We start from the raw sequence: 25,933 nt of genomic DNA, 5'->3' as shown, positions 1-25,933 counted from the left end.
ATTAATTTGTACTTAAAGTTATTAACACACGTGTATTTCTGTTATAGATATAAATATGTCAAGATCTGAAGATATGGACTTAACTAATGAAGATTTGTTCTTGGATTCAGCACTAACCAAGAGAATGACTTGTGGTTTCTGCAGGAAGGTTTTCGAATGCACTGAAGAGTTGAAGGAGCACATCCATGAGCATGCGTTTTCCATGATTCTTCCTTTTGACTTAATTGACTACTCCAGACCTGTCCTCATTGGCCTCACTGGTCCTATGTCGCAGGATCAGTTTGCCCGATTCCAGTGTTCCAAGTGTCCTGCAAGTTTCACTCTAAAATCAAATATGGATAGGCATGAAAAGACAATCCACTTCAATCACAAGAAGATGCAGTGTCCTGACTGTTTAAAACTTTTTCGAGACAAGACAGACCTGAACCGGCATCTTATGTCTGTGCACTCAGATGAACGTACTTTTGTGTGTCTCTTTTGCAGCAAAGGTTTTGGTACACAAAAGAACCTCACTACGCATATGAAAGTGTGTTATCTGGGCTCTGCTCAGGCAATAGCTGAAGAAGTTCTGGATGGTGTGGATCAAAATCAGGAACCTGAGGTCTATCAAGTCTGTTTTGGGAAATGAGAAAACCATGAGATTAGTGTGAGAGGATCACATGTTTTAGATTTTTTTTTTACCTTAAATTCATAAATTAAGAGTATATGGCTGCACTGTTACTTGCAGAAAGTGGGCTTACCACTGGATAAACTGTAACACTATAATAATTCCCAGATTTTAGGCAGATTGGTCAGGCACTGTTTCAGCTCCAGATTTTGTAAACTAAAACTCTAAAAAGAATCAAGATGAATTTTTGTAAGAATATTTTTGACAGTAGATAACATAATGACATTTTGGATTATTCATGATTAAAGATTAAATTCCTTTTAAATTTTTACCTGTCATCATTAAGAACTTTGGCTTGTGTATTTTCGTAGTAGGACCTCAAGCTTTTAGAGAAGATTTAATTTATTATGCTAGGATAATGATTTTAAAGAGACTTAATTTTCATTTCTTTATTTTCAAAAGCTGTTTCAAAGACTCCTTTACTCCTTTGTAAACACAGCACTGTATAGCAGTTATGTTACATGCTGTTTCTGAGTAGCGTGATATGGTCTGCATGAAAGGAAATGATTATAAACATTTTTTCGGTTTAAAATTTTGCTTTATAGGTTCTGTTAAAAATAGTCTCCAGGGCTACGGTTACATGAGAGAGTTTTGTTGAGGAAAAAAAGGGTCAACAAAACTCATGGAGCATTTGCACACAAAACCTAGCACTGTTGCCAGCAGTGTTCTGCCTCCAAACTTTGAGGCATAATGCTGCTGTTGACAGAACAGAGCCCTAGGGGGCCTCTCTCAGCAGACAGGGCATCCACAACAATGGGCAGCCCTGGCTGCCGTGCTTCTGGCTGCCTGTTTTGCCAAGAGAGCAGCAGGCAGCCTGGCTGCTCTCTAGACAGAGAGGAGCTCTCTCAATTTGCTTTCATGTGTACATGCGATCTGTCGACAGAGGGTTTGTCAGGAAAGCTCCCCCGATAGTGACTTCTGTCAACAGATAGCTGTGGTGTAACTGTAGCCCAGGGAATTATTCAGACATATACAGGATAACTGCATTTGGGTGTTGAAAGGAGTGTGGCTCTGTGTGGACTTTGTCATCAAAGGAGATTTGCCCTTCTGAGGTTAGGCATTACACAGGTGAACTATTAGCTTGTTCCGCACTGCAGTTTAAGAGAATTTGTTCCTAGAAGTACAAATTCCAGCAGATCTCAGGTATGGGAGGAGGAATCTAGTCCTGTCAGAAAAGGTGAAGCTGACCTTGCTGCTTAATAAAATTACATTCTGGCGGTTAGAGAATTTTTAAAAATTCCTGTCAATGTACCTTGTAGGTGCAGTCAGACACCACCTCTTCCCTAAAGCACTCTGGTGCCTGGATTAAATGAGAAGCACTGTTGAACCACTGTTACAAGTATTTCTGCTTTGCTGAATGATGTCTTCATCTAACACTTCTGAAATGCTATTTGATAAGGATTAGATTTGTGTTGCATCAAACAGATTGTACCTGAAAAAGAACAGCAAAAGACCCAAGCTTTGGAATTTTACAGTTATGGGATTGAGCTTCTGGTCCCATCTTTGCCCAAAATTACCAAATAAGGAAAGTACTTTGCTGTCACCCAATGCCACAAAGCATTTATAAAGAAGTTAAGTTTTCTGTGTCATATTAAGAAAATTTGTGCACTTTGACATATGTTCTGCGAATAGTACTAGTTTGTTGGGCTTTTTTTTTTAATTGCTGCAAAGTTAAAAACATTTTGGTTATTTAGCGTGCTGCTGAATGTTACCTAGAGTTTTTTTTTCTATATTTGAGGGAGAATGAGGCATTCAAAAACTGAAGTTTCTTTTAGTCTTTCAGTTACATCAGTCTGGTGTATACTTTGTGGTTGAATTTTCATAAGAGTAGATCTTGTTGCTCCAAAAAGTCCAATACTATATAGGGGAGACAGTGGAGCATGACAATCAGACACTGTCACTGGAAGTTTGCTGTCTGACTAAAGTCACCATTTTATTCTTAGGTTAAATTATTTGAAAGCTGTTAACATATCAATGCATATTTTAATTATTCTAACAATTTCTATAGTGTTAAGTCACAGTAAGAGTGCCCTGCAACATTATGTGATACTTAAGTGCTAGGTAATATGTTCGGGTTAATTTGTATATTGGTTCTTTTGATTTGTGCGACAACATACCTAGGAAATGAAAACAAACCTTTCAAGAAAAGGCAGGGAAATGCTTAGCGTTGCACAAACAGTACTGTATATTTGAGGATGATTAAACATTTAGGGTGGCCAGATACTTTATCCTGCTAAATCCGCTTTGCAAGCTGCACAAAGTGGGGATGAAATAGCTGAAGGTGGTCAGTTGGGACTTTCTCATGTAGAGGAACCATCCATCAGAGGAAAGCTGGAAGAGGTGGCTGCACCACCCCCAAATGGCACATTCTGGAGCAGTGCTCCACTACACTTGGTCCTCCTCTGATTTAAATTCTGTCTGCCTCTCTGCAGCTGTAATTCGCATCCGCCCTCAGTGGCTGAGGGCACGTCTTCACTGGACGCGATAAATTGTCCCCATTGGCAGCAACACTACTGCTGTTAGCAGGGAGTAAGGGAAGTTGACAGACGTATTTTCTCCCATCGACCTGCAGTAGAGACAGCACAGAAACTTGAATTAAGGTATGACGACTCCAGCTACGTAATTAACGTAGCTGGAGTTGCATATCTGCATTCAACCTTCCCCTTTAGTGTGGACTTGGCCTGAGGGTCAGGGAGTCAAACACCTCTCATCATCAGCCCCACCTCTATTGTGTCTCAGTGGATTACAGACCATCTGACAGTCTGTTCCTACGTAACTATTAGCACATCATGTTAATTGATGTAACAAGAAAGCCATGTTAAACACTTTTTTGTCTATATAGTGCTTTCTCCTTGTTGATTATTGACGTGTAAATATGCTTTAGATTCTCCCTACTCCTCCTGTTATGGGTGTGCCTAGTCTGCCTTTTTGATGTTTAGCAATTGCTAAGTAAATTTACTGTGCTCAGTGGCAGATGACAAAGCAGAACTGGTCAGTGGGAGGGAGCTGGAAAAAGCTCTCTGGCCCCCCACAACCAGTATCTGTGGTATAATGGAAGCAGCAGATGAGGGCTTATCTGGATAACGGAGAGGAAGCGTGTATAGCCAAGCATACCTAAAAGGAATGCTGCCAGGTGACATAGCACCATACAGTTTAAGGCTACTAGAGGGTTTGACCTCCCCTTTATCACAGGCCACCAAAACACTCACAGCAAACCCCAATTAACTCAAAGTATTACAACCCACAGGAACAAAAAGCAGTCAAGTAGCACTTTAAAGACTAGCAAAATAGTTTATCTACACCCCACCATCAACTTATGCCTCGATTACAACATGCAAGAGATACATTTCCTGGACACTACAGTACTAATCAAGGATGGCCTGATCAGTACCACACTGTACTGAAAACCTACTGATCGCTATACTTATCTACACCCTTCTAGTTTCCATCCTGCACACGTGACTAGATCCATTGTTTACAGTCAAGCTCTTAGGTACAATCACATTTGCTCTGATCCAACTGACAGAGACCAAAAACTACAAGAACTTTACCAAATATTCATAAACCTGAATTACCCACCAGGAGAAGTAAAAAAAACAACTGGACAGGGCCAGACGCATACCCAGAAACCAGCTACTCCAAGATCAGCCCAAAAAAGCCAAGAACAGAACACCACTGGTCATCACCTACAGCCCCCAGCTCAGACCACTGCAACAAATTATTAAAGACCTACAACCTATTTTTAATCAGGATGCTACACTCCAGAAGGCCCTGGGTGACATGCCTGTTCTCTCCTACAGACAACCTCCCAACCTCACGAGGATCCTTACTAACAGCCACAGTCTATACCCCGGGAACACCAGTCCTGGAACCTTTCCCTGCAACAAAGCCCGCTGCCAGCTTTGTGCACATATCTTCTCTGGAAATACCATCACTGGACCTAACCAGGTTACTCACAGAATCACAGGCACTTTCTCATGCGCCTCTACTAACATCATATATGCCATCATGTGCCAACAATGCCCAGATGCTTTGTATATTGGACAGACTTCTAACTCCCTTAGACAAAGGGTCAACGGGCACAAAACAGACATCAAAACACTCCAGATCCACAAACCAGTTAGTCAACATTTTAATGGAATGGGGCATTCCGTCAATGACCTAAAGGTATGTGTGTTACTGAAGAGACATTATCACTCCGTTTTAGAAAGAGAAGTGGACGTACTGACATTTATATTCAAATTCGGAACATTAACACATGGTTTAAATCGTGATGGGAACTTTCTGAGTCACTATAGGGGCTCCTCTGCATACTTGACTCAATCTAATTCTTGATCTTCCCCCCCAACCCCTCCACTCTGTGATTTGCTCACCTTGATTATCTTTTTCTGATTTGTCCTTCTTGCTTACTGTTTTTGGTTCTCTGTGTCTTAAATATTGAGTCCGTTCTCGTCTGGATATGGTCTGAAGAAGTGGGTCTGTCCCACGAAAGCTCACCTTATAAACTATTTTGCTAGTCTTTAAAGTGCTACTTGACTGCTTTTTGTTTTGATAGTGTATAGACTAGCACGGCTCACTCTCTGTTACTAACCCACAGGAAGTTAGGCTAAGTACCACAGACAGAGAAAATGGCCATATTATATGGGGGCTTATCCTCCTGTACTATGGGAATTAATACCTGTGTAACAATAGTCACAAATCTGGCTCCTGTCTTTCTTCATTAGAAATCACATTGTCACGATGGTGATGAAACACCCATGGAACTGTTAGTCATTGAATAAATCTTACAAATAAAATGAGTAGGTGGGTCATGAAAGAAGGTCTCTGAGCATCTCCTAGTTCCTCTCATTCAAACCTTTGCCCCTGCGGATTCTCTCATTTTGTTAAATTTTTTTTGTTAGCTTTTTCTTCAGTTTGCCTTTTTGAGGTTTTTTAAATACATCCTGGGTGGGTTTTTTTTTGTTTTCTTCTTTGTGAAAGTGTCTAGCTAACATGCTTTTAACTAGATTAGCCCTCTCCTTTCCCTAATGCTTAAGGAACTTGGTTGAATTAATTTAGCCTTCTGATAAGCTCATATAGCCATAGAAGAAAATATTTTCTGTTAGGTTAAGTAGTCATTTTATTATACTATGTACAGTTTATACCAATGGCATTGATTCCTGACAGCTGTATAAATTATTATCAAACTTACTGTATTATTTGCAAATTTCTATCTTCACTGATAGGAGTACATTGATTAAACACACCACAAATGCTATAGAATTTCAGGGAACAATATAGCAGATGTTTATATAGTCGTAATAGAAAACTTTTTTCAGCTTGCATTTTTAAATTCAAAATTGAGGAGTAGAAGACGATGTGATAGGGATTATTGGTTTTACCATGTAACTAACAAAACTGCTGTATGAGCTTAAAAATATAACATGCAGTCTAATGTGTTAAATGAAAGAAGAAAAATTTACCTCAGGTAATGATATACTTCTGAACATCCAAAGCATTCAGCGTTCCAATAATTGTCATTCAGTAACACATGATATGCACAGGTGACAGACTTACAGAATAAAATTTAGTTTTACAAAGCACCTTTATTTAGTAGTTATGTGGAGTTTTACAAAAGAGTCGACTTCTGGTATTGATGTAGCTGTGGAGGAAATGTAGCAGCTGTTTCTGAAAGGGAAAATTTTGGACAGGAAAGAAGTCATCCTTTTAATTTAAAAAAATCTTTAATTTCAATAGAATCAGAACAAAATGGCTTTTGGTTTAACATCTTCTCTTGAAGACATGCAGTCTTAATGGTAATGAGTATATTTGTGAGGACAATTTAAATAAGGGAATGCCAAACAAAATACGGCACAGACTTTACCTGGTTACTGCAAAAGATTCCAGAAATTCTGTCTCTTAATTGAATTATGAGCATATCTATGGGAATCCTGATGGTAGCTATTATCAATAAAGAGACAAATTTGTATATAATTACTGCAAATGAAGTTATCAAGGTAGTAGGAGAGCATAAATTTTGCTGTGATTGGAATTGTGTAGGAGGGGGCAAAATTATCTACAAATCTTCCAGAATGCAGACAAACCTTATAATATATTTTCTTCTGTAGACCTCTTGATGGTAGATGAAATAGCTTTCCTTTATCACTGAGTTGGAGTACATGTTCTAAACTAGAGCAGAAGTAACATTATTGAGGTAAATGTTGCATGATAGGACTAATGCATATTAACTTTGCACAATGTTTTTTTTTTCTCTATATCATCTATGCATTTGTCAGTGGTTAGCATTGACAGTTGACAGACAAGATTTATACCTATTAAGAAGTCTTCCTCTTTCACCAGTGGGAATTTGGTGTTTATTTAGATTTGCAAACAGGTGTTTTTTGTTTTTAAGATTGTATGCAGGAAATGCATGTACAAAACAGAATCGTATTAAATCTACGCATCACTTTTTCAGGTCAGAAAGCAGGAGGGGAGAGATATCTCAAGGAGAGAATTCTAAAAATGTAAATCTAAGTAAATGTACCTCAGTGAAACAAACAGTAGCTGTGTTAGTCTGTATTCTACCAAAACAAAACAGCCGCAGTCATGTAGTGCTTTAAAACTGACAAAATAATTTATTAGGTGATGAGCTCTCATGGGACAGATGCAGTTCTTCAGCTCTGAAGAAGTGGGTCTGTCCCACAAAAGGTCATCACCTAATAAATTATTTTGTTAGTCTTTAAAGTGCTACATGACTGCAGCTGTTTTGTTTTCTCAGTGAAACAGTAAGATAACTTGAGACAGTAATACCAAAGATTTGTAGTGTTGTAGATTTTTTTTTAAAAATACTCTATTTGTGAAATTATTTTCACAGTTTTTAAAGAATAGAGGTCTATTTGTAATTGATATATTTCATTTGTTGGTGCTGTTCTTCATATAGAGCAAGGAAGGGCAATAAGCAGACCACAGGCTGGACTCACTTTGCTGGTGTTAGCCCATGGTGAGCTGCCGTGTGCTTTGTTTATCTGAATGTCTGCAGGTACGGCTGCTCATAGCTCTCATTAGCTGTGGTTCATCGTTTCTTCCCAACTGGAGCTGGGGAAAAGGCGCAGGTCCTATTGGTGGGGACCAGAAAACTGGCCGTTCCTGCAGGTACACAGGTGGATAAAGCATCTGGCAGACTGCTGGGGCTAATGCTGGCAAACAGCTTCCTGTCCAAAGGCTGCTTATCATCCACCCTGATACAGAGATTTGCCACATATCTTCACTGGTAATGATCTTGGTAATCTAGCCAATGATCATTTCCTTGTTTACAGATGCTGCTATTAAGTGTTGTAAATGGTTAATATTATCCTGTTTATTTAGGGCAGATGTTTTGTGCATTTATAGTTTGTCATTTTGACAAAAATTACTGAGGTTTTTTTCCAACGTTTAATATATTGACTAAATATATGTGCTTATAGGCCTATGTTTTTAACACAGGGGTGAGCAAACTTTTCATGTCGGGCTCCACTTTTTGTCACTGTAATTAGCAGGTGCCCCCAGCCTGTCTAATGGAATCCAAACTACCGGACATTTTGATTTATATCTGAGAAAATCCTTTTTGGTATGTGTAAGAAAATAAGAATGTAGAATGTAAAAACTTTATTAATCAGTACCTGAATGTGAACAGACAAACATAAAAACAATAATACATTTCAACATTTTTAATAAGCTCGATGAGCCTATCACATAGCAGCCAATCATGTTGCGCCCCCCCTTCAAAATTTCACACCACCCCTACCTGCCTCCCACTTTGCTCACCCTTGTTGAACAGATCATACTGTGAAAACTCTAAAATTAAATCCTGTATTTCAGCTTTTCTAACAATGCCTTTATTTTTCAAGTGCTTAGTTTATAGAGGAAGAAATAAAAATATGTATATTTGACACGAAATATTAGCTTTTAATAAAATTATAATTGCAAAAATTGTCTTGAGTGTCTGTTTGATATACAGTATCTGGAGTGTCGTAGCTGGAAAAATGTGTCATCTGCCCTGAGATTCATTGTAATACCCAAAGCAGTAAATTGAGGGACATTATCATAAAATATTCTGAATCTGTTACCGGAAGCAGAGTTTATATCTGAATTCAGCATAAAACTTCCATATCTCTCTGTTGGTATGCAGAGATAGTTAAAACAATTTCATCTTTTTTAACCATCCACTTAAAGTGCTTGCGCCTGATTTTTTTCTTACCATTTACTCATCCAGACACAAGCTTTATTTGCCTGAGTTTGCTAGGATAGCACACCCAAAGTGGGGTTAAATGGACATTTGTTCAGGGCTTTGACTGGTTAAGTCTTGCAACTACGTACCTCAACTTTAAATTAGGGATTTTTATGTCTACGGTAATGCAAAACCTTTTTGCTGTAATTTACGTATTTATTTAGCTTTTACACCAAGTGAAATGAATGGGCATCAGGTTTAAAACAAATAAAAGCAAATTCTTCATACAGCGTACAGTCAACCTGTGGAACTCCTTGCCAGAGGAGGCTGTGAAGGCTAGAACTATAACAGGGTTTAAAAAAGCGCCAGATACATTCATGGAGGCTAGGTCCATTAATGGCTGTTAGCCAGGATCGGTAGGAATCGTGCCCCTAGCCTCTGTTTGTCAGAAGGTGGAGATGGATGGCAGGAGAAAGATCGCTTGATCACTCTCTGTTCAGTCCACTCCCTTTGGGGCACCTGGTATTGGCCATTGTCAGCAGACAGGTCACTAGGCTGAACAGACCTTTGGTCTGACCCAGTATGGCCGTTCTTATGTTCACAATAAGACAGTAAGTGGAGGGAAGACCTCCAAGGAGCATGTTTGTGTTGTAGGAAATAATGTGTACAGTAATGGGCATTCTTTCTTCTGTTTTCTCAGCCATTCGTGCTGATATTCTTTTATACAATTCTTGGAACATTGAAAAAGTTACAGACGACTGGAAAAAAACTTAATGTGGGGCCAATATTTTCCACAGTAAGCAGGATGACAAGGCTTAGCTATAGACCAGTCAACATGACATCTATCCCAGGCAAACTAGTGGCGTAGCTGTTATGGGACTTAATTAATAGAGTTACAGAAGAGTAAAATAATATAATTAAAGCCAATCCACTTTGGTTTATGGAATATATACAGTCAAACTTAATTTTTTAAAATGAGATTACAAGTTTAGTTGTTGAAGATTATCACAGTGTTGGTGGAATATACTTAGATTTGGTAAGAGTTTTGACTTGGTACCACACAACATGTTGATTTTAAAAAACTAGAATGACCCAAAGTTAACATGACATGCATAAAATGGATTAAAAGCTGGTAACTGACATGTCTTGCAATGTAAATGGGCAATTTTGAGTGAATGCACTTCTACTAGAGACATGCAAGGATTGGCTTTTAGCCCCCTAGTGTATTTAGCATTTTGTTTTTTAATCAAGGACCTGGAAGGAAAAATAAAATAATCACAAATAAGGTTTGCAGATGATACAAAGATGGGGGGGGTGTCGAATAGTAAAAGTGGAAAAATCATTGAAACAGAGTAGTCAGTAATGGTATGGGAATCAGGGAGCAATCAATGTGTGTGTTAATGTGACAAAATGTCAAGTCATATAGCTAGGAACAAGGAACTACCACACTTACAGAATGGGGGACTCTCCTGCGAGACGTGGTGACTCTGAAAAACGATTGCTGGTTCTGCTGGGCTTGAGTTCCCAGTGTGATGCTGTGGCCAAAAAGACTGCTGTTGAGTCTTGGATGTATAAACAGAGAAATCTGAAGTAGGAGTGGAGAGGTTGTGTTACCGCTGTGTCTCTGGAACAGTACTTCTGGAATACTGTATCCAGTTCTGGTGTCCACAGTTCAAGATGATCAACCGTAAAAGTTTCAGAGAAGAGCCACACGAATGATTACAGGATCACAGAATATGCCTTCGAGCCATAATACCCAACCAGTTCTGAAGCAGAACTGACCACATTATTCTGAGAATATATTTCTTGTTCAGGCCGACTAGCCACATGCAACCGACCAAATACCTACTAGTGGCTAGCACATTGGACCCCCACTGCCTTAGACTGAGAGGCGGTAGGAGCTCAATCTGTTTAGTGTAACAAAGAGCAAAGATGAAGGAGTGACAAGATCACAGTTTATAAATACCTACCTGGGGAACAGGATGAGGATAATAGAGGGCTCTTAAGTCTAGCAGAAAAAAATCTAATAAAATCCAGTGGCTGGATTTTGAAGCTTGTCAAATTCAAATGGTAAATGAGGTATACATCTTTAACTATGAGAGTAATTAACTTTACTATGTGTTGTAATGAATTATTCATCAATGGAAATTTTAAAATTAAGCTTGGATGATTTTCTAACAGATCTGCTGTAGCTCAAACAGGAATTGTCTCAGTGAAGGCCCGTGGCTTGAATTACACAGGAGGTCAGCCCACAGGATCACAGTCATCCCTTCTTTCTTTTGTAATCAATGCATCGGAATTGTACCCGAATCACAGAAAGGTCTTGGGGGCACTTAATTTCTGTGAGTATCCCCATGACTCTAAGTATAGGCAGTATGCTGGCTAATCGTTCTGCAGTTGAAAAAGCAGCAATTTTTGTTTCAATTTCTGTTCTAAAAGCCAGGTACTGTTTTTGTGACCTCTTGTAGCCTTTCCATTTCTGGTCTGTGTTACCTCTTCTGAGCAGCGTTTTTTCTGTTGTCAGGAAGAGGTTTCTTGGTCTGCGGTGAATAGCAGCAGTGAAACTAACCATGCTCTTGTCAGCCTCACTTCACTGAAATTGGGAATGCCGGCAGCTGCAGCAGCAAAGGTGCTTACAACTGTCAGTCTTTGCAGACTCAGGAACGCAGTACTGTATTAGTTCTCATTTGGAACCTTCTCTTTGCAGAAACAAGGACAATACTTATTTTTTCTTGAGAAAGTTTTCTTAAATTCTGCAGAAATTGGTAGCTTGAGCGCTTCCCTCACATGCCCTCAGGGAAAAATTTCCTATACCCGACAAGTGAGAAGATCAAGTCCAGCATTTATGTGCAGTGTATTTCATCGGTAGATTACTATTAATATATTTAAGTGGTGGATGAAGGATAATCCAAAATATCACAAACTTGCTGTTAACTTGAGACACTGAAAGTACACAATTTGTTTTGGATTAGGATGCCATATTAGGACAGTTTTTTAACAGATGTTAACTGTCCTTGAGAAGGAATATCTCCTGTTCACAAAATTAGTTCTTCCAGAGGCGGGTTTACTGCACCTGTGACTAGTTTCATTCCTGTAAATAACCACCTGTGAAGGAACCATCCAGAACTACAGAGCTGAGAACTATATAAAGGTGCTATTAAGTTATAAGTTATGCTTAAATTGTTAAACAGTAATGAATGTGGCCTTGGAGCTGTGGGACAATTAAATGGTCTTGGCTGATCTTATCTCATCTGCTTGTAGCTTGCTTGCCTTATCTAGATTCAGTAATATTTGTGATCCTGTGGAAATGTTGTGTTTGCAAATGGTCCTGTAAATGTAGTGTTTGTATAAGCTATTGTTAGTGGTTGAGCATTTGAGAGATCCTATCCCCATTCAAAATAGTAACAGATTGACAAAAATATATTTGTCCTTCACAATATTCAAACTTGCTAAAGTTTGCTCACAAAAAAGAGACTGGGAAATGTGTTAGGAACTAGGCAACGACAAAATATTTTTCATGTCCTGTAAGTTCTCCCAGGCAAGTTAGAAAAATTAAATAGACTAGAATACCATGCTCTACTTTATTCAGCAGTGCTTTACAAATACTGATAGCACAGTGACTCTTCAAGCAAGCTGTTGCTCACATTATGGACATTAGAACATGCTTTATTGAGAATGTGAATGGTGCTGGGGTATTCAGGTGTTTGGTTACATCTTGCATTTATTTTGCTCCTTTCGTGCTAGAGCTACCCAAAGCAGTTTGTGTGCCCCTGTGTTATCCCTTTAAACTAACCCTATGAAATTTTACTTGACTGAAAGTAGGTAATCTTTTCTGACAGGTGAATAAAATAGTCTTTACTTTTTCGTTCATCACTATCACCACAGTACTGGTGGGTGAAGCAGTTTTGTGCTTGGACTAGTAAATTTTCATGACAGTTTCCCAAAGCTGCTTTAAATAACTTCAGGGTGGAACACAAAAGCTATGAAACACAACAGAGCAAGTTTGGGACAAGACTATTAATTTCAAAGGGCTGACATGAGCAGATTTAGAGGTAGATCTTAAAATAACTACCCCAGGTGCTCCAGCAGAAAACTAACTATACTTGTCCTTGGGTATTTTCTCTGTAAGTGGTCAGAACTAGAGCCATCTGGAAGATAACTATTCTGTTTCGCAGCAATATTTGAGTTGTCGAAATCTAATTTCATACCGTTAGAATGAAAACAGATTTTTTGCAAATGTTTCCACAAAATGCAGTTGTGTTGAAATGTCGGGGCGAGGGGGTGCTTCAGATCGAAAAAGTCAGATTTTCAGTTTGAGCATCTCTCTCTCTTGTCAGAAATGACCACAGAACCCTGGTCCTTAGAAACCTTGGAAAACTGATAGGTCTCTGGTACATGTAATCTTCAAGTTAGCAGCATGTTTCAGTGAAGTAAAAAATGTTCCAAGCACTTCTTGTTAGGATCACTTTTGTGTGGTGTCTGGGAAATTATGTGGCAGCACAGAACCCCTGCCCTACCTTTCGAAGGAACCCCATCTACATGGCTGTTTTGCATTTCGAAAGCAGCACTTTGGATGTGGCAAGTGGCCATCCTTATGTAAATGAGACACTGAATATTCATATAAGCACTTCATTAGCATTTTTGATCCTCTGTATTTACATGTCCCTTCCGAAAGGGAGGGGCAGTGTAGATGTAGCCTTGGAGTTTTATTTGAATTCACAACCTTCAGGCCTAGAAATAAGAATGCAACCAAAGAGTAACATTTAAATGTATAGGAAACTATAATGTGTCAGATTTGGATAGAAGTATTCATCAAATGGCCCTGTTATAATCGTACTGTGTATGCTTTTTCAAAAGAAAAGAGAAAATTTCATTATTCTTCAATTGTCCCATTAAAATTAATGGACTATCAAGACATACTTTGTTATGTTGGATAGCAGAACGAGCTGTTCTGCTGGTTATATGACTCCTCCTCTGTCATTAAGGGCACAGAATTTTAAATAGTTAAATATGGACAAAAATAGTGGAGGATCTTCAGTCTATGTGTTTAGGAATAAGTTGGTGACTGCACCTAACCCCCTGCGTGTGCGTGTGATTCTTTGTACTGAGGGATAAAAAAAACCCTGTGGTTCCATGTTTGTTTTATTAATTTTTACTTGGAATTCAAACAATTTACCAGTAAGAAGATTGGTTGTTTTTCCAATTACTAGCTCTGTTGACATAATAAGACAGTCGAGTTAGGCTCTGTCTTTCTCATACGTATCAGTAATAAAAAATCTGCCAAAATTGTTCCCATGTGTTCCTATGCAACTCCAGAATCTTCAGATTAAACTTTTACACTTACGCAACCCCATACTAGACAGGGGTTTCACAGGATTGTCTCTATTGTGTTTGCATGAGGAATCAAACTTATTTCCCCATGCTTGCTCTGCAATGCAAATAAAAATAATTTTTTAAAAATATCTGGTCCCTAGGAAAAGCAGATGAGATGGAACACACACAGGGAGCAGCAAGCCCACGGAGGAAGAAGATGTCATTTTAAAATAGTTCATTTTTCAGAGTACAAGTGTATTTGAAGCGTGTGAGTTTGAGGGGTGTTGAGACTCCCCCCCCACTGATATAGCTAGTGGAATCTTTGCAGCATCTAATATTTGAGTAAGCAGCTAATCATTTAACCTGGTACCTTCAATAGTATAAGACCCTAATGGATATTAGACTTCCCTTGATTCTTTCACTCTCTTGCATGCATTGTTTCATTCGAAAAAATTACACTGGTTTGCCATCTGCCTAGAACAAAAGCATATTTAAGCCCACCAAGGTCTAAGATTGTCAACTAGAATGTGCTTTTATTGAATGCAAAACAGCATACTTAAGATTAAGGATCCAGGTCCTTACTAGCAGTGAAACCTTTGGCCAAAGAGGATCATTTCAGCGAGTAATATTTAACGTATAGGAATGACAGCTAAGAGAATTACTGTGGGAGGATATCAACTGCTCTATGCACAAGGACAAGGACTTGCAAATGCGTAAGGTACGGGCCCCATTAAGGAATATCTTATCTTCTGTTTTCGCTTATTTTGTTTTGCGTGTTCCACTTTCATTTTTGTTTGAAGTGGGAACCATCAACAGAGCTTCTATGTGCATTCTACTGGCAAATTAGACCCTTAGGCTGTTAGTACTGTAGGTATCCCTGGAGTCCTGTTTGAGTGTCCTTTACTTCTGAAAGGATGACAAAATGAGAAATGTTGACGGCACAGGAATAACATAAAAATTGATTCTCTTCCAAATCACTTAGGAAAATGTGGTAAGAAAACTAATCTAGCAAAGATTACGCACTTTGGACTGGGAGCACTCTTTCAAGAGCTGCACTTCAATTCAGTAGTTTGTCTGTGCTTTCTCTTACTCTGTATACTTGCAGCTATAGTACGGGTTGGACCTTCTTGGTCTGGCATCCTTGGGATGTGACGAGTCCCGAACAAGGGAGTTTGCCAGATCAGGGAAGGTCAATGCCAGACCCTCTGCTGTTGACCTCTGGCTCTGCTCCTGGACCCCAGCCCTGGCCACTGCTCCCAGCTCCTGATCCATGGCTTCTGGCCTGCTGCTCCTGGCCTCTGGACGCCATCCCTCCTGCCAGGCTCCTGTCCCCCCGCTACCCCTTCCTGGCCACCAAGCCCAGGACCCACCCACCAGGCTCCTTGGCCCCTTCTCTTGGCCCCAGCCCAGCTGCTGAGTTCTGCTCCTGACCACCAGTCACCAACCCTGGGTCTCTTCTCCCTGCCTGCCAGCCACACTCTCTGGTCTGGCAACATCTGTGGTACTGTGACAGTGTTTTTTACCAAGTTCTCCAACTCTGGAGAACCCACAGGGCCCTCAGCAATGTTGCACCATGGTTGTTTCCTGACCAGAGTCTCAGACTTGAGAGATTCACTCTGTAGTTCTACTTTAACGATGATTACTGTTAAATCCTTGCATGACAATCTCTGTCTTTGTTCAAGACATCCCTCAGTGTTTGAACATTAATGGAAATATTACCAGGGTACTGGGTTTACTATAAACTGCATTTCACACCTTCATTTTATGTATGGTTTTAAAGAGAAGTCCTACATACTGCTACAAACATGTCACATTTTAGATCCTCTCTCCACAGCTAGTTATTTCTGACCTAAATCTGCATGTAGCTATTTCAGTAGATCAGGGCAACGCCACTACCTAAAGCTCCTCTTGAATTTCAAGTATCTCTATGTTGGCTAACTAATTCCTGAAAATCATGTAGGGTTATAGCAAACTATAATCCCCTTTTGTTTTGTACTTTAACAGACATTAAGGAAATTCAATAATTCTTTTGCTGCTGTTAAATATTTGACAGCCTTATGTACTGTCTTATCAACAGGTTTCTCTGGAGAAGATACTTGGAGTTCCCAGCTGTGTTGACACAGTATAAGTACCCTTGTTAAAATGTGCAGCTTAATAAAGCAGGCCTTAGAAAGATGTTAAATATTTTCCTTATTCAGAGCATAAAACAGTGAGAATGCAGTCTTACAGCAAAAACATTAGTGAAAATTAAGCAATGGATTCTTTGAAATGTTTTGAGTTTTAACCTGCTGCTTTTGTTTACTCTTTCACAGTAAACGAATTCACAGTCATCAGAAAGAAATTCAAGTGCCCATACTGCAGTTTCTCAGCCATGCACCAGTGTATCCTGAAGAGACACATGCGATCCCATACAGGAGAAAGACCCTACCCTTGTGAAATCTGTGGGAAAAAATTCACGCGGCGGGAGCACATGAAACGCCACACCTTGGTAAGTAGGAACATCTGAAGTATTTGAAAACCAGAGAGATGGTTTGTTGTCGTGATGAAGGAGAAGAGGAACTTCACCTGACTTAGATTTGTATTCTGTTTCTCCCCCTGGTGCTCTTCTGAGTCTTGTATGGAATACAGAAGAATTCTCCCATGTTTTTTGTTGCCTTTAAAAGTACCAGTGTCTTGCTTACTGTTCCTCTGGAGTTATCCAACAACTGGTTCCTCCAGCTCAGGCAGAGGAATTGCTGAAGAACAATTTGAAGTGGTCTGCACACCCTGTTTAGTGCGCCTGGCCCCAAGGTGAGGGGCTGAGCTGTAATTCAAACCCCAATCCTCACTTTTTAATATACTAAACTATTTAATGCAACATAAACTGCTGTGGAGAACCATTAGATTTTGGTGTTTCCAGGTACCTTTATGTTTAGGATCAAAAATGTTGGCCTACTATGCTGAATAATTAGGAACAGTTTTTTGAAGTTAACACATCACCCCTAAAAGGAAGGAACTTCTGATACAAGACTACCACTGTCCTCTTGTGCTTAATTGTCATTTAATATGTTGTTTCATTGCATTAAAGAATGTGCTGTGTGCTGTTCAGTGTGCTGCTGTAACTTGTCAGCTTGCCTCAAATGCAGTGTTGTTATAAACAATGTTTATGTGAGGGGGTTTGTCAAATTTCTTTCTCTGGGAGTGTTATTTTTCCCTTTCATGCATTTGTTAGCATGAATTCCATAGACATGTGCTTGACAGTCCACCACCTTGATGGCATGGGGTGTTACTGTGAGATAGTACAGATGACATGAAGCTCCATCTGGTGACAGTGAAAATAGGTGTTGTTGCAAATGTTGTTCATGCTCACTAGCTACTTTTTCAAAACCTTAATATCCTGACAGTTTCTTATTTTTTTCCAGTAAATTCAGTCTACACAAACTAGAAGTGCTAGAAACGAGCACCTTGCAATGTTTATTTTGATTTTGTTTTTAAATAGAATGTTTGGGGTAGAATTTGATATCAAGGAATCGAACCCCAAATCCCATTCTTCTCCAGCAACTTTAAAAACCCACCTTAAAACGGGTTTAGTTTAAAAAGAACAAATTTCTTGTTGATTTCTATCACAATAGTTTCAAAAGCAAAGACCAGTGTCATGCCTCTTTCTCTTCAACCAGGTCTGAAGCATATACACCAGTTTCAGCTTTGATTTTAGGATGGTAGCAGCTTCATAGTAATACTTTTGCATACTTCTATTGGTTTGTAACGCTTTGGGAGAGAAAGAGAAAAAGAGTAATAGGCAGAAAAATTGCTGAAAAAATTACTAGAGTCTGTTCAGGAACTTGCTTGTTTTTATCACATTTTTAATTTTGAATTTGCAACTAGGTGCAGCTACTAGGGAATTCAGTGGAACGTATTGTTTGTAAAAGCAACAGTTTTTGATTATGGGCTGTAAGACTAACTAAAATCTTCAAGGATAAGAAAGACCTTAATGGGTTTTGACAGATATGAGCTGGAGACAGCTTCTCTTCTGGGTGATGTAGATTCCATGTGAAGTACATATAAATTAAGGTATCACAAAAGATTAAAGATGAATTTATTTGTTACTAGTTGTAATTCAAACAGCAGATATTCACAAAGAAGGCCTCTTTCCCATCACCAAATTTTAAAAAGGCAATTTAAAATGATAGAATTATAAAATGCTACGGCTGGAAGAGACCTCAGGAGGGCATCAAGTTTAGTCTAAGCTAAATATAACATAAATGAACATCCTGAAATTTACAAGTTTTTTTTCTGCTATAGTGGAAAAAGCATGATAGTGTGTTGAAGTGGCGTTAAAGCTCTTTTAATATATACGTAGGGAGGTGGAATCAGACATCTCTGTGAGCGCTGTAACTTAATGGCAGTTGAACTTAGCTCTCAGATTCCAGCTCTGGCCAGAATTAATTAAGCTTGTTGTTTTGAAAGTGCCCAGTGGAAGCAGGGCTTCCAGAGGCTCTAATCTAAAATAGGCTCTATTTTGTGTAGAAACACTTTCACGGAATAAGGTTTGCTTATTCCAGGGCTTTGCTGTGGTGCAGATGCATTATTCTGGGAGAGATTGTTTTTGAACAACTCTGGAATAAATTATTCCAGAATAACTCTTTAGTGTAGATATACCCTGACTTTATATTTTCACAAAGGAATGATTGTGTTAAGGGTCGAGAAATTGGATAGTTTTGTTTATTGTATTTCTCCTCGCCCCCTCTCCCTCCAAGTTAGCAAAGCATCCCTTCCCACAGGCTACTAGTTCAATTGGTACGTTGATCGTCACTGACAAGGATGTGCTGTGGGTTGTGTGAATTGACTATGGGTAGGAGAACTCTTGGGATCTTTTACCTTGTGCTTCTTTGTCTCGTTTCTTTATGTTCCAGCTATGTCTGACATTTGCCCTCTGTAGTGCCAGTTTGCAGGTCGTGCTGTGGAGATGAATGTTGGTGCATCAGGTGCAAACTGCACCTGTTACAACAACAACTCCCAGACATACATCTGAGGGTAGAAAGTTGAAGCAGAGAAAAGGAAATGTATTTAAACCACCAAAGCCTTTGCTTCTTTCAGTTCCTCTATCAATGTGTGCGGTTTAAAGGGACTGTTAGCTGACGTTTAGCCCAATTTTTTTTGTTTTAAAAAAATGTATTTTGAAAGCTGCTTTTACCAAACTTAGGGTCAGTAGAAATGCTTCTGTGCTGCATCTCTTTTAAAATCCAGACTGAGATTTTCCTGGCATTCCTCGTGTCTCAGAGACCGTACTTTTCCGTTGTGCTAGAGCAGGTAGTATGCGGAAGGATTTCAAGAGGTACACAGCAGAAAAGAAACTGCTCAAAAGCAGGAGATAAGCACTGTGACGGCCCTGGGAGAAGGGGTACGCCAATAAGGCCGAAGTCCTGAAAGGAGTATGCAAATGTTTTAAGTTTGAGAAACACTGTGTGAGAGCAGCGAGCATCCAAGAAGAATGGTGTGGCCCATTGGGTTTCCACCTGCAGCCTGCAGACCCATGGTTGCTCCCCTCCCCCTACATGCCTCTCGCTCAGTGGGGCACTGGAGCCCCTCTCAAACTACTCATCCTCTTCTGGAGGATGACACTTCTGCTGATTCGTGCTCCAGCCCTGCTCCTGCCCCTCCCTTGGAGAGCTGGAATGCCCCAAATCTGTTCTTTGCAGGTGTTTAAAGCTTAGGGAGGGGGAAGAGTAGAAAGGGTGGGGTTTCAGTGCTCCAGTGCACAAAAGGCCACACTCTGCCCACCAGTGTGCTAGACCAGGGGAAGTCAGCAGCCTCCAGCACAGGTGCCAACAGTGGCACATGCGCCAATTTTCATTGGCATGCTAGGTGAGAGCTCAGCCCCAGCCCTCCTCCCCCATGCAGCCAGGAGGTTGCTCAAAGCCAGGCCTCCTGTGAATTAAAAAAAGACCAGCTACTCCTGTCAACTACCCCTAAACAGTAAAACTCTGCATCTTCATTTATTTGTTTATTCATTAAGGTGTTGTAAGTAGGACTGTTAGTGACTGTAAAAAGTGTCACTGGTACTTGCACCATACATAGCAGTCAAAAGGTCAAATTTCGGCACTCCGCCTTGGAAAGGTTGCTGACCTCTGTGCTAGAGTGTAAGCAACTGAAAGAGAAATTGTCTGGAAATAAAAATAACAGGTATAATTTTCATCGTCCAACTTGAGAGAAATATAAATGTGTGAACAACACAGATTCTGTTTTTTGTAATGTCTGCCATGTTAACAGAGGTCGGGGAATACATTTTTTAAAATAGTTTTAAATCTGAGACTGTCTCTTTAAAACACTGTCTATTAAAGTTAGTTTTACCAGTGTGTATTCTAGCCAAAGAGAAGTGAAGTCTGAAAAAACACACCAATATCAGATGGCATTTAATATCTCTTTGATATTTCCCTCTGTTTGATTACCAGATGTGTACTGAGAAATACATATTCTAAATAAGGTTCTTTTCTTTTATTTTAAAATTACCATTTCCTTTAGCACCAAGATATAATAGCAAAAGTAACCAATGGATATGTGGTGTCAGTTAACATTTCATCATCGCTGCCTTTACTTGGTTGCAATGGGCATTGTGTATCCAAAAGTAGACATCCATTTTGCAAGGAGAACATCCAGACCTATAATCAAATCTTTTTAAATGACTTCAGCAAAATGTATGATTGGCTGTTGCTGTTGGGGTTTTTATTTTGTTTTGTTTTTCTACGGTGGGAGATGGAGCTTGGCCCGGTGTTTGCTAAAATTTTCTGACCCCTGCTAGTTGCAGCATCTGCAATGACCAGAAATTACTTAGAGCGGAATAACATTCAGCCCTTCTTGCTGAGCACCCAACCCCTCGGAGAGGATGCTGGTTTTTAAAAACACACACTGACATTTTCCACGTCGATATTACAGTGTGAGTGCAGCTCGTTTGGTTCACATGTGCCTTTTGGAACAGTACTGAGTTCCTTTTTCTGGGAAGAGTTGTTAGGTAGGCAGCTGGTAGGCAGTTGTCTGCCTGCAGCAGATGCCAGTGTCATGTCTTAGCTTGCCAAATGGTAGTGTTTATATACCGGGTGGCAGTTAGCCCATACCACTTAAACCAGAATGATCAAGGGGCTTATGTTCTCGGTTGCTATGGTATCCAAAGCCCCACCATCTTTTACTTCCTTCCATGAGTATGTGTCCATTCGGATGAGTGCCCAGCCATCTGGCCTGGGGACCAACTGCTCCCTGAGATGTATCTTTATTATTTCCTTTGGGTGCTAGTCTTCTGGTGTTCAGTAGGCACAGTGAGCACTGTGCCTTGCAGAAACAAAGGTTTCAAGGTCTGTTGTAGTTTTGCCCTTCTAGACACCTTGTCATGCCCTGATTCTTATTGTTCCAGGAACAATTTTTTTTTCTTTTTTAAAACTGGTTGGAGCCAGAGCATCTCCCCCGCCCCCACCGCCTTTGAAATACTGGTGAATATTCTTACTCTCAAACACAGTAAGGACAGGGTCCGTCTACCGGGAAAGTGGTCGTTTTTAAATACTGCAGACAAACGGCATATCTGCCACTGTTTTAGACCATGTGTCTTTTGAGTTAACTGGGGGGAATGAAAATAATTCTGTTGGATGGCAAAATCCATTTATGTGAGTCACTGTTAGTATTCCAGCTGGACTGTCCAAGGCAGTAGACAACCAAAATAAGAATGATTTAAAAGTTTGGGCTGCTGGTCATTTTGGAGTTACGGTTCATTGCTGGTAAATGCTGAATCACTTCTGGCTCCATCAGCTCCAAGGACCTCCCCTGTCTACCCATTTTGCCTTCTGCTGAGATGGTGGTATCATTTTGATTGCTGAAATCTTTTTCATAACCACAGACTAGCATACATGGATGGGCATAGACCATTTTGAATAGCTTTTAAGATCTCTTCTTTACCGTGGGTCTACTATCCAAGTTTTTAAAAAAAGTTTACTGCACATACGTATGGAAATACATACACTGTTATCATTTCAAATAGTTTTCAGGAACCCAGCTTGAAAAATATTTCGGAGCATGGACTAATAGTGTGCAGTATGATAGGAGTAAGAGTGCACAGGCTGTGGTGAACTCTGTTGATCAAAGCAGAAGCAAGACTTAACTTTTCTACAGCAGTATGTTGAGTAGGTGAAGGAAGTCAGTTTGTTCTGTCTCCAGATACCTTTAGTTCAGCTGGGCAACTATCCTATAAGGAAATTAAGTACCCTAGTCGTAAGTAACCCTAGTAGTCCATGCTGGGAATAGGAACATAGGACTTAACACAGAACAATTGGCTTGACAATCAGATCCAGGAAATATAGGTCTTCTATGACTCCATTCACGCTAGGCTTAATCGGCCTTGTTCTGCAGGCTTTGAGTGCAGATGCCTCTGGAAGCACAGAGGGGGAGCCAGCACCATGAGACCTGCCAGCAGACAACTAGAAAATGGTCTATGATCCTCAGCCATCTTCTTCCTAAGAGGTCTCAACTTCCCAAGGGGTGATGTTTATGGTTGTCCTTGAGTTTTGGGCCAGCACGTATCCCCCTTTGCGTAGATATACCTTAACTACAACTATGTCAGGAGCACAAGAAATACAGGGCAATTCAGTTACTACGTTTTTTGCCTTTCTGTTTACCTGTTTTATTTTTTCTGTTTCCTTTTTACGCTCCTCCTTTTGCTCCCATTCCTCCTTTTTTCTGCCCATTTGTCTTAGATTTTACTCTTGGTTCTTTCTCTCCTTTCCCCCTTGTTTCTAATGATCCGATAGCTACCTGCTGTTTGCAATGGCAGTGTGTATTGGCTTCTTTCATGTGACCAAGACTCCTGTTCTCACAACTGAGTTGTGTGCATCAAAGAGCAACACGCACAGACTGAACCAGCAAGCTGCTTCCTGAGCCTGCACTCAGCCAGCAGCTGTACTTCTTGGCAGCTGTATGAGGGCCCATCACGGGCCCAGAGAGACTGCTGCCACTTTACCCCAGTAGCATGTTTGCAGTGAGAAGTTGGTCCTGCAGCTTTAACTGCTCCATTGCTCCTCTTGTGTGTCACCCTGCTGAAGTAGGGAAACCTAACACAATCCGTTAAGTGTTGCTAAACAGAATGACTACAGTCTGTTCAAACAACCTGATGCTGAGACTCAGAATATTGTGTTCTTCATGCTCCCAGCTGCCTCCAACTTTCAGAAGCAGAAATCAGTACAGAGCTTAGTGTTCTCTGAAGTAGACTGCTTGATCGTTAGGCAGTTCATGTGAAGAAGTGTTGCTGTTAGATATAAAATTTCGAGAGAATTTTTCATTGAGTCTGGCATTACATTCCTACAGTATCTGTGCAAATGTCTTAATGGTGGTCAGATGCATTACAGTGAATCAGAATTATTCAGGAAACCTTTTTCTTTTTCTTCTTCCTTTGAGCTGAGGAAATATGGGGATTCAAACATGGACGTTAGTCATTACAATTCTCAATCCTGCAGCACAGCTAGCATCTCCTGAAGGCAACAAAAGTATGAGCACCTCTTTCCTGCATGCATTTAGCCCTAGTGCTAGCTGTGCTGAGCCACTCAAAAAGCACTGAAAGAAGGAAAAAAATCTTTTGTGTACGTTTTATTTGTACTACAAGAATTCTTACTTTAAAGCTAGTTCATTTCCTCTGCCTGCTTTTATTAATTTTTATATCACCTGGGCACCCCAAATAATTTGTTTTAGTGCCTAGGTTTCCAATCATAATTGGGGCCCCCTTATTTCAACGATTGCACAACTATATAATGAGAGGCTGTCCCTTCCCCAAAGAGCTTACATTGAAGCAGGCAGAGCACATGAAGGGTAGGAGACAGGAAATAGGTAGTATTCCCATTTTGTAGGTTGGTAATTTAGGCACAAGGATGAAGGGAATTACCCCAGCTCAGCAGGCCATCTGTGGCAGATCTGGGAGGACCAGTACCTTTGCTACAAGACTGCCATCTCCTGTCTGATGAAAACGGGGCTGCTTTAATACTTGTCGCCATATCATCATAGTGTGTGGAAAAGTCAAGTGGCCACCTTATTTGCATACAAGAAAGCATTGTTGTAAACTCAAGTTGTCATGTAAAAGTCCAGCTTTTACTTTTGTTTTTTTTAATTAGCTCTTTATTACAGTAACTTTGTGGCACAGCCAGTGTAGTTGGTATTGCCTTAGAGCCCTCAAACATATAAAATTAGATGAGTCTTTTCTCTGGTGGACACAGAAGGCCCATCAGTTCAAAGGATAGTCGCAATCCATTTGAATGCCTATTCCCAGAGACCTCTTACATCTTCAACCTCTTACCAGAAAGAACCTTTAAAAGCATGTGTGCACCGTATTATTTTTGGTGCAACTATACTGAAGTAGAATTCAGTAATCCTGACCCAACTGATGCTTTCTTTTGTTTAGGAGTGGAGTAGAGCAACTGATTCTAATGGGCAAACAAGTTCCCTTGCTTTACCTAAAGTAAAAATGCACTACCCCAGAGATCCCATATATTTAGGGTACTTTGTAAGGTTCTGTGTTTGAAACACAAACTCTTTGGCTATGGTTACATTACCGAGTTTTTGTCCGGTTTTATGGACAAAACCAGTGGAGCATCCACACGCAAAATGGGATTTGTTGACGGTATCTTGACAAAACCCGGCACATTTGCCAACAACCTTCTGTATCTCCCAGCTGAGGAAGATCACCTTTTGTTGACCACTTTTGCTGACAAAAAAGTTGTGTGAACACTCTGGAGGGGGGGCCTTCCCTCAACAGACAGGGAATCCAGAACAATGGGCAGCCCTGTCTGCTGTGCTTCTGGCTGCCTGTTTTGTCGAGAGAGCGGCTGGGCAATCCAGCCACTCTGTCAACAGAGTGGAGCACTCTTCCAATTGGCTTTTGTGTGTGGCCGCACTCTGTTGACAGAAGTTTTGTTGGAAAATCTCTTCTGACAGTGACTTCTGTCAATAGAGTGCTGTAGCGCAACCGTGGCCTTTGAATATTTAGTTCTGGTTATAATGCTGTCAAGTTTGGCTCAATTAAACCCTGGAATAAGTTACCTAGGGAGGTTGTGGAATCTCGATCACTGGAGATATTTCAGAGCAGGTTAGAGAGGCATCTATTGGGGATCGTTTAGATGGTGCTTGGTCGTGCCATGAGGTCAGGGGACTGGACTCAATGACCTCTTGAGGTCTTTTCCAGTTTAGTGTTCTGTGATTCTATGAAGCAATGTTAAAACAATGTTCTCCCTCTGAATAAATTCTGAAGATTGCTTTTCCATAGCAGCTTGTACCCTGTAACTATAACAGCTGTACATAATGCCAGGTTCAGACACACAATGCTGTGTGACACTTTCAAGGAAGAGAAACTTTTGGGACAAACCTTCAGCTGTCAAAGTAAACATAAAAAGCTGTTGTGCATTAGAAGGTGGTTTGTGTTTTTTGTTTTGTTTTTTGTTTGTTTTTTTTTAAACTGGATATGTTGGTTAGGTTTTAATACTTTAGCCTGTGGTGATGGTGGTAATGGTGGAAAAAAAGACTGCTACGTTCATACATTACAATATCCTGACAGTTGTGGATAAATCACCCCCTATGACCTTGTCTTCACGGGGAGCATTTTTGAAAAATGTATCAGGCTAGCTGTGTCGATGCAACTGAAGCAGGATACACCCATCACACAGATGGAACGCAGCAGCCCAGGACAGGCTTTGCAAAGGTACAGCTGAAACTGGTTAGCTGCCAAAGAAAACCTCTCTTTACATCAGTGCAGGGTACCTACATTAGTG

The 25,933-nt window shown here is 40.2% G+C and overlaps 1 protein-coding gene across 3 annotated transcripts in view; it reads left to right on the top strand.

The window, feature by feature from the left end:
• Positions 1-25,933, top strand: part of ZBTB46 (zinc finger and BTB domain containing 46) — a 127,493-nt gene that overhangs the window by 95,256 nt on the left and 6,304 nt on the right. For 2 of the 3 annotated variants that reach the window (XM_075011377.1, XM_075011378.1), the window contains exon 8: positions 48-7,295. In XM_075011377.1, coding sequence (XP_074867478.1) covers positions 48-628 — 581 coding nt within the window. In that variant the 3' untranslated portion in view covers positions 629-7,295. Of the gene's footprint in view, positions 1-47; positions 7,296-16,477; positions 16,654-25,933 lie in introns of those variants that run through there. The other variant, XM_075011379.1, reaches the window with a different exon arrangement.

This window comes from Carettochelys insculpta, chromosome 17, assembly GCF_033958435.1.
Source record: "Carettochelys insculpta isolate YL-2023 chromosome 17, ASM3395843v1, whole genome shotgun sequence".
In the NCBI taxonomy this organism is placed as follows: domain Eukaryota; kingdom Metazoa; phylum Chordata; order Testudines; family Carettochelyidae; genus Carettochelys; species Carettochelys insculpta.
Note: the sequence above shows the minus strand (reverse complement) of the source record. Positions and strands in the feature narration are given on the sequence as shown.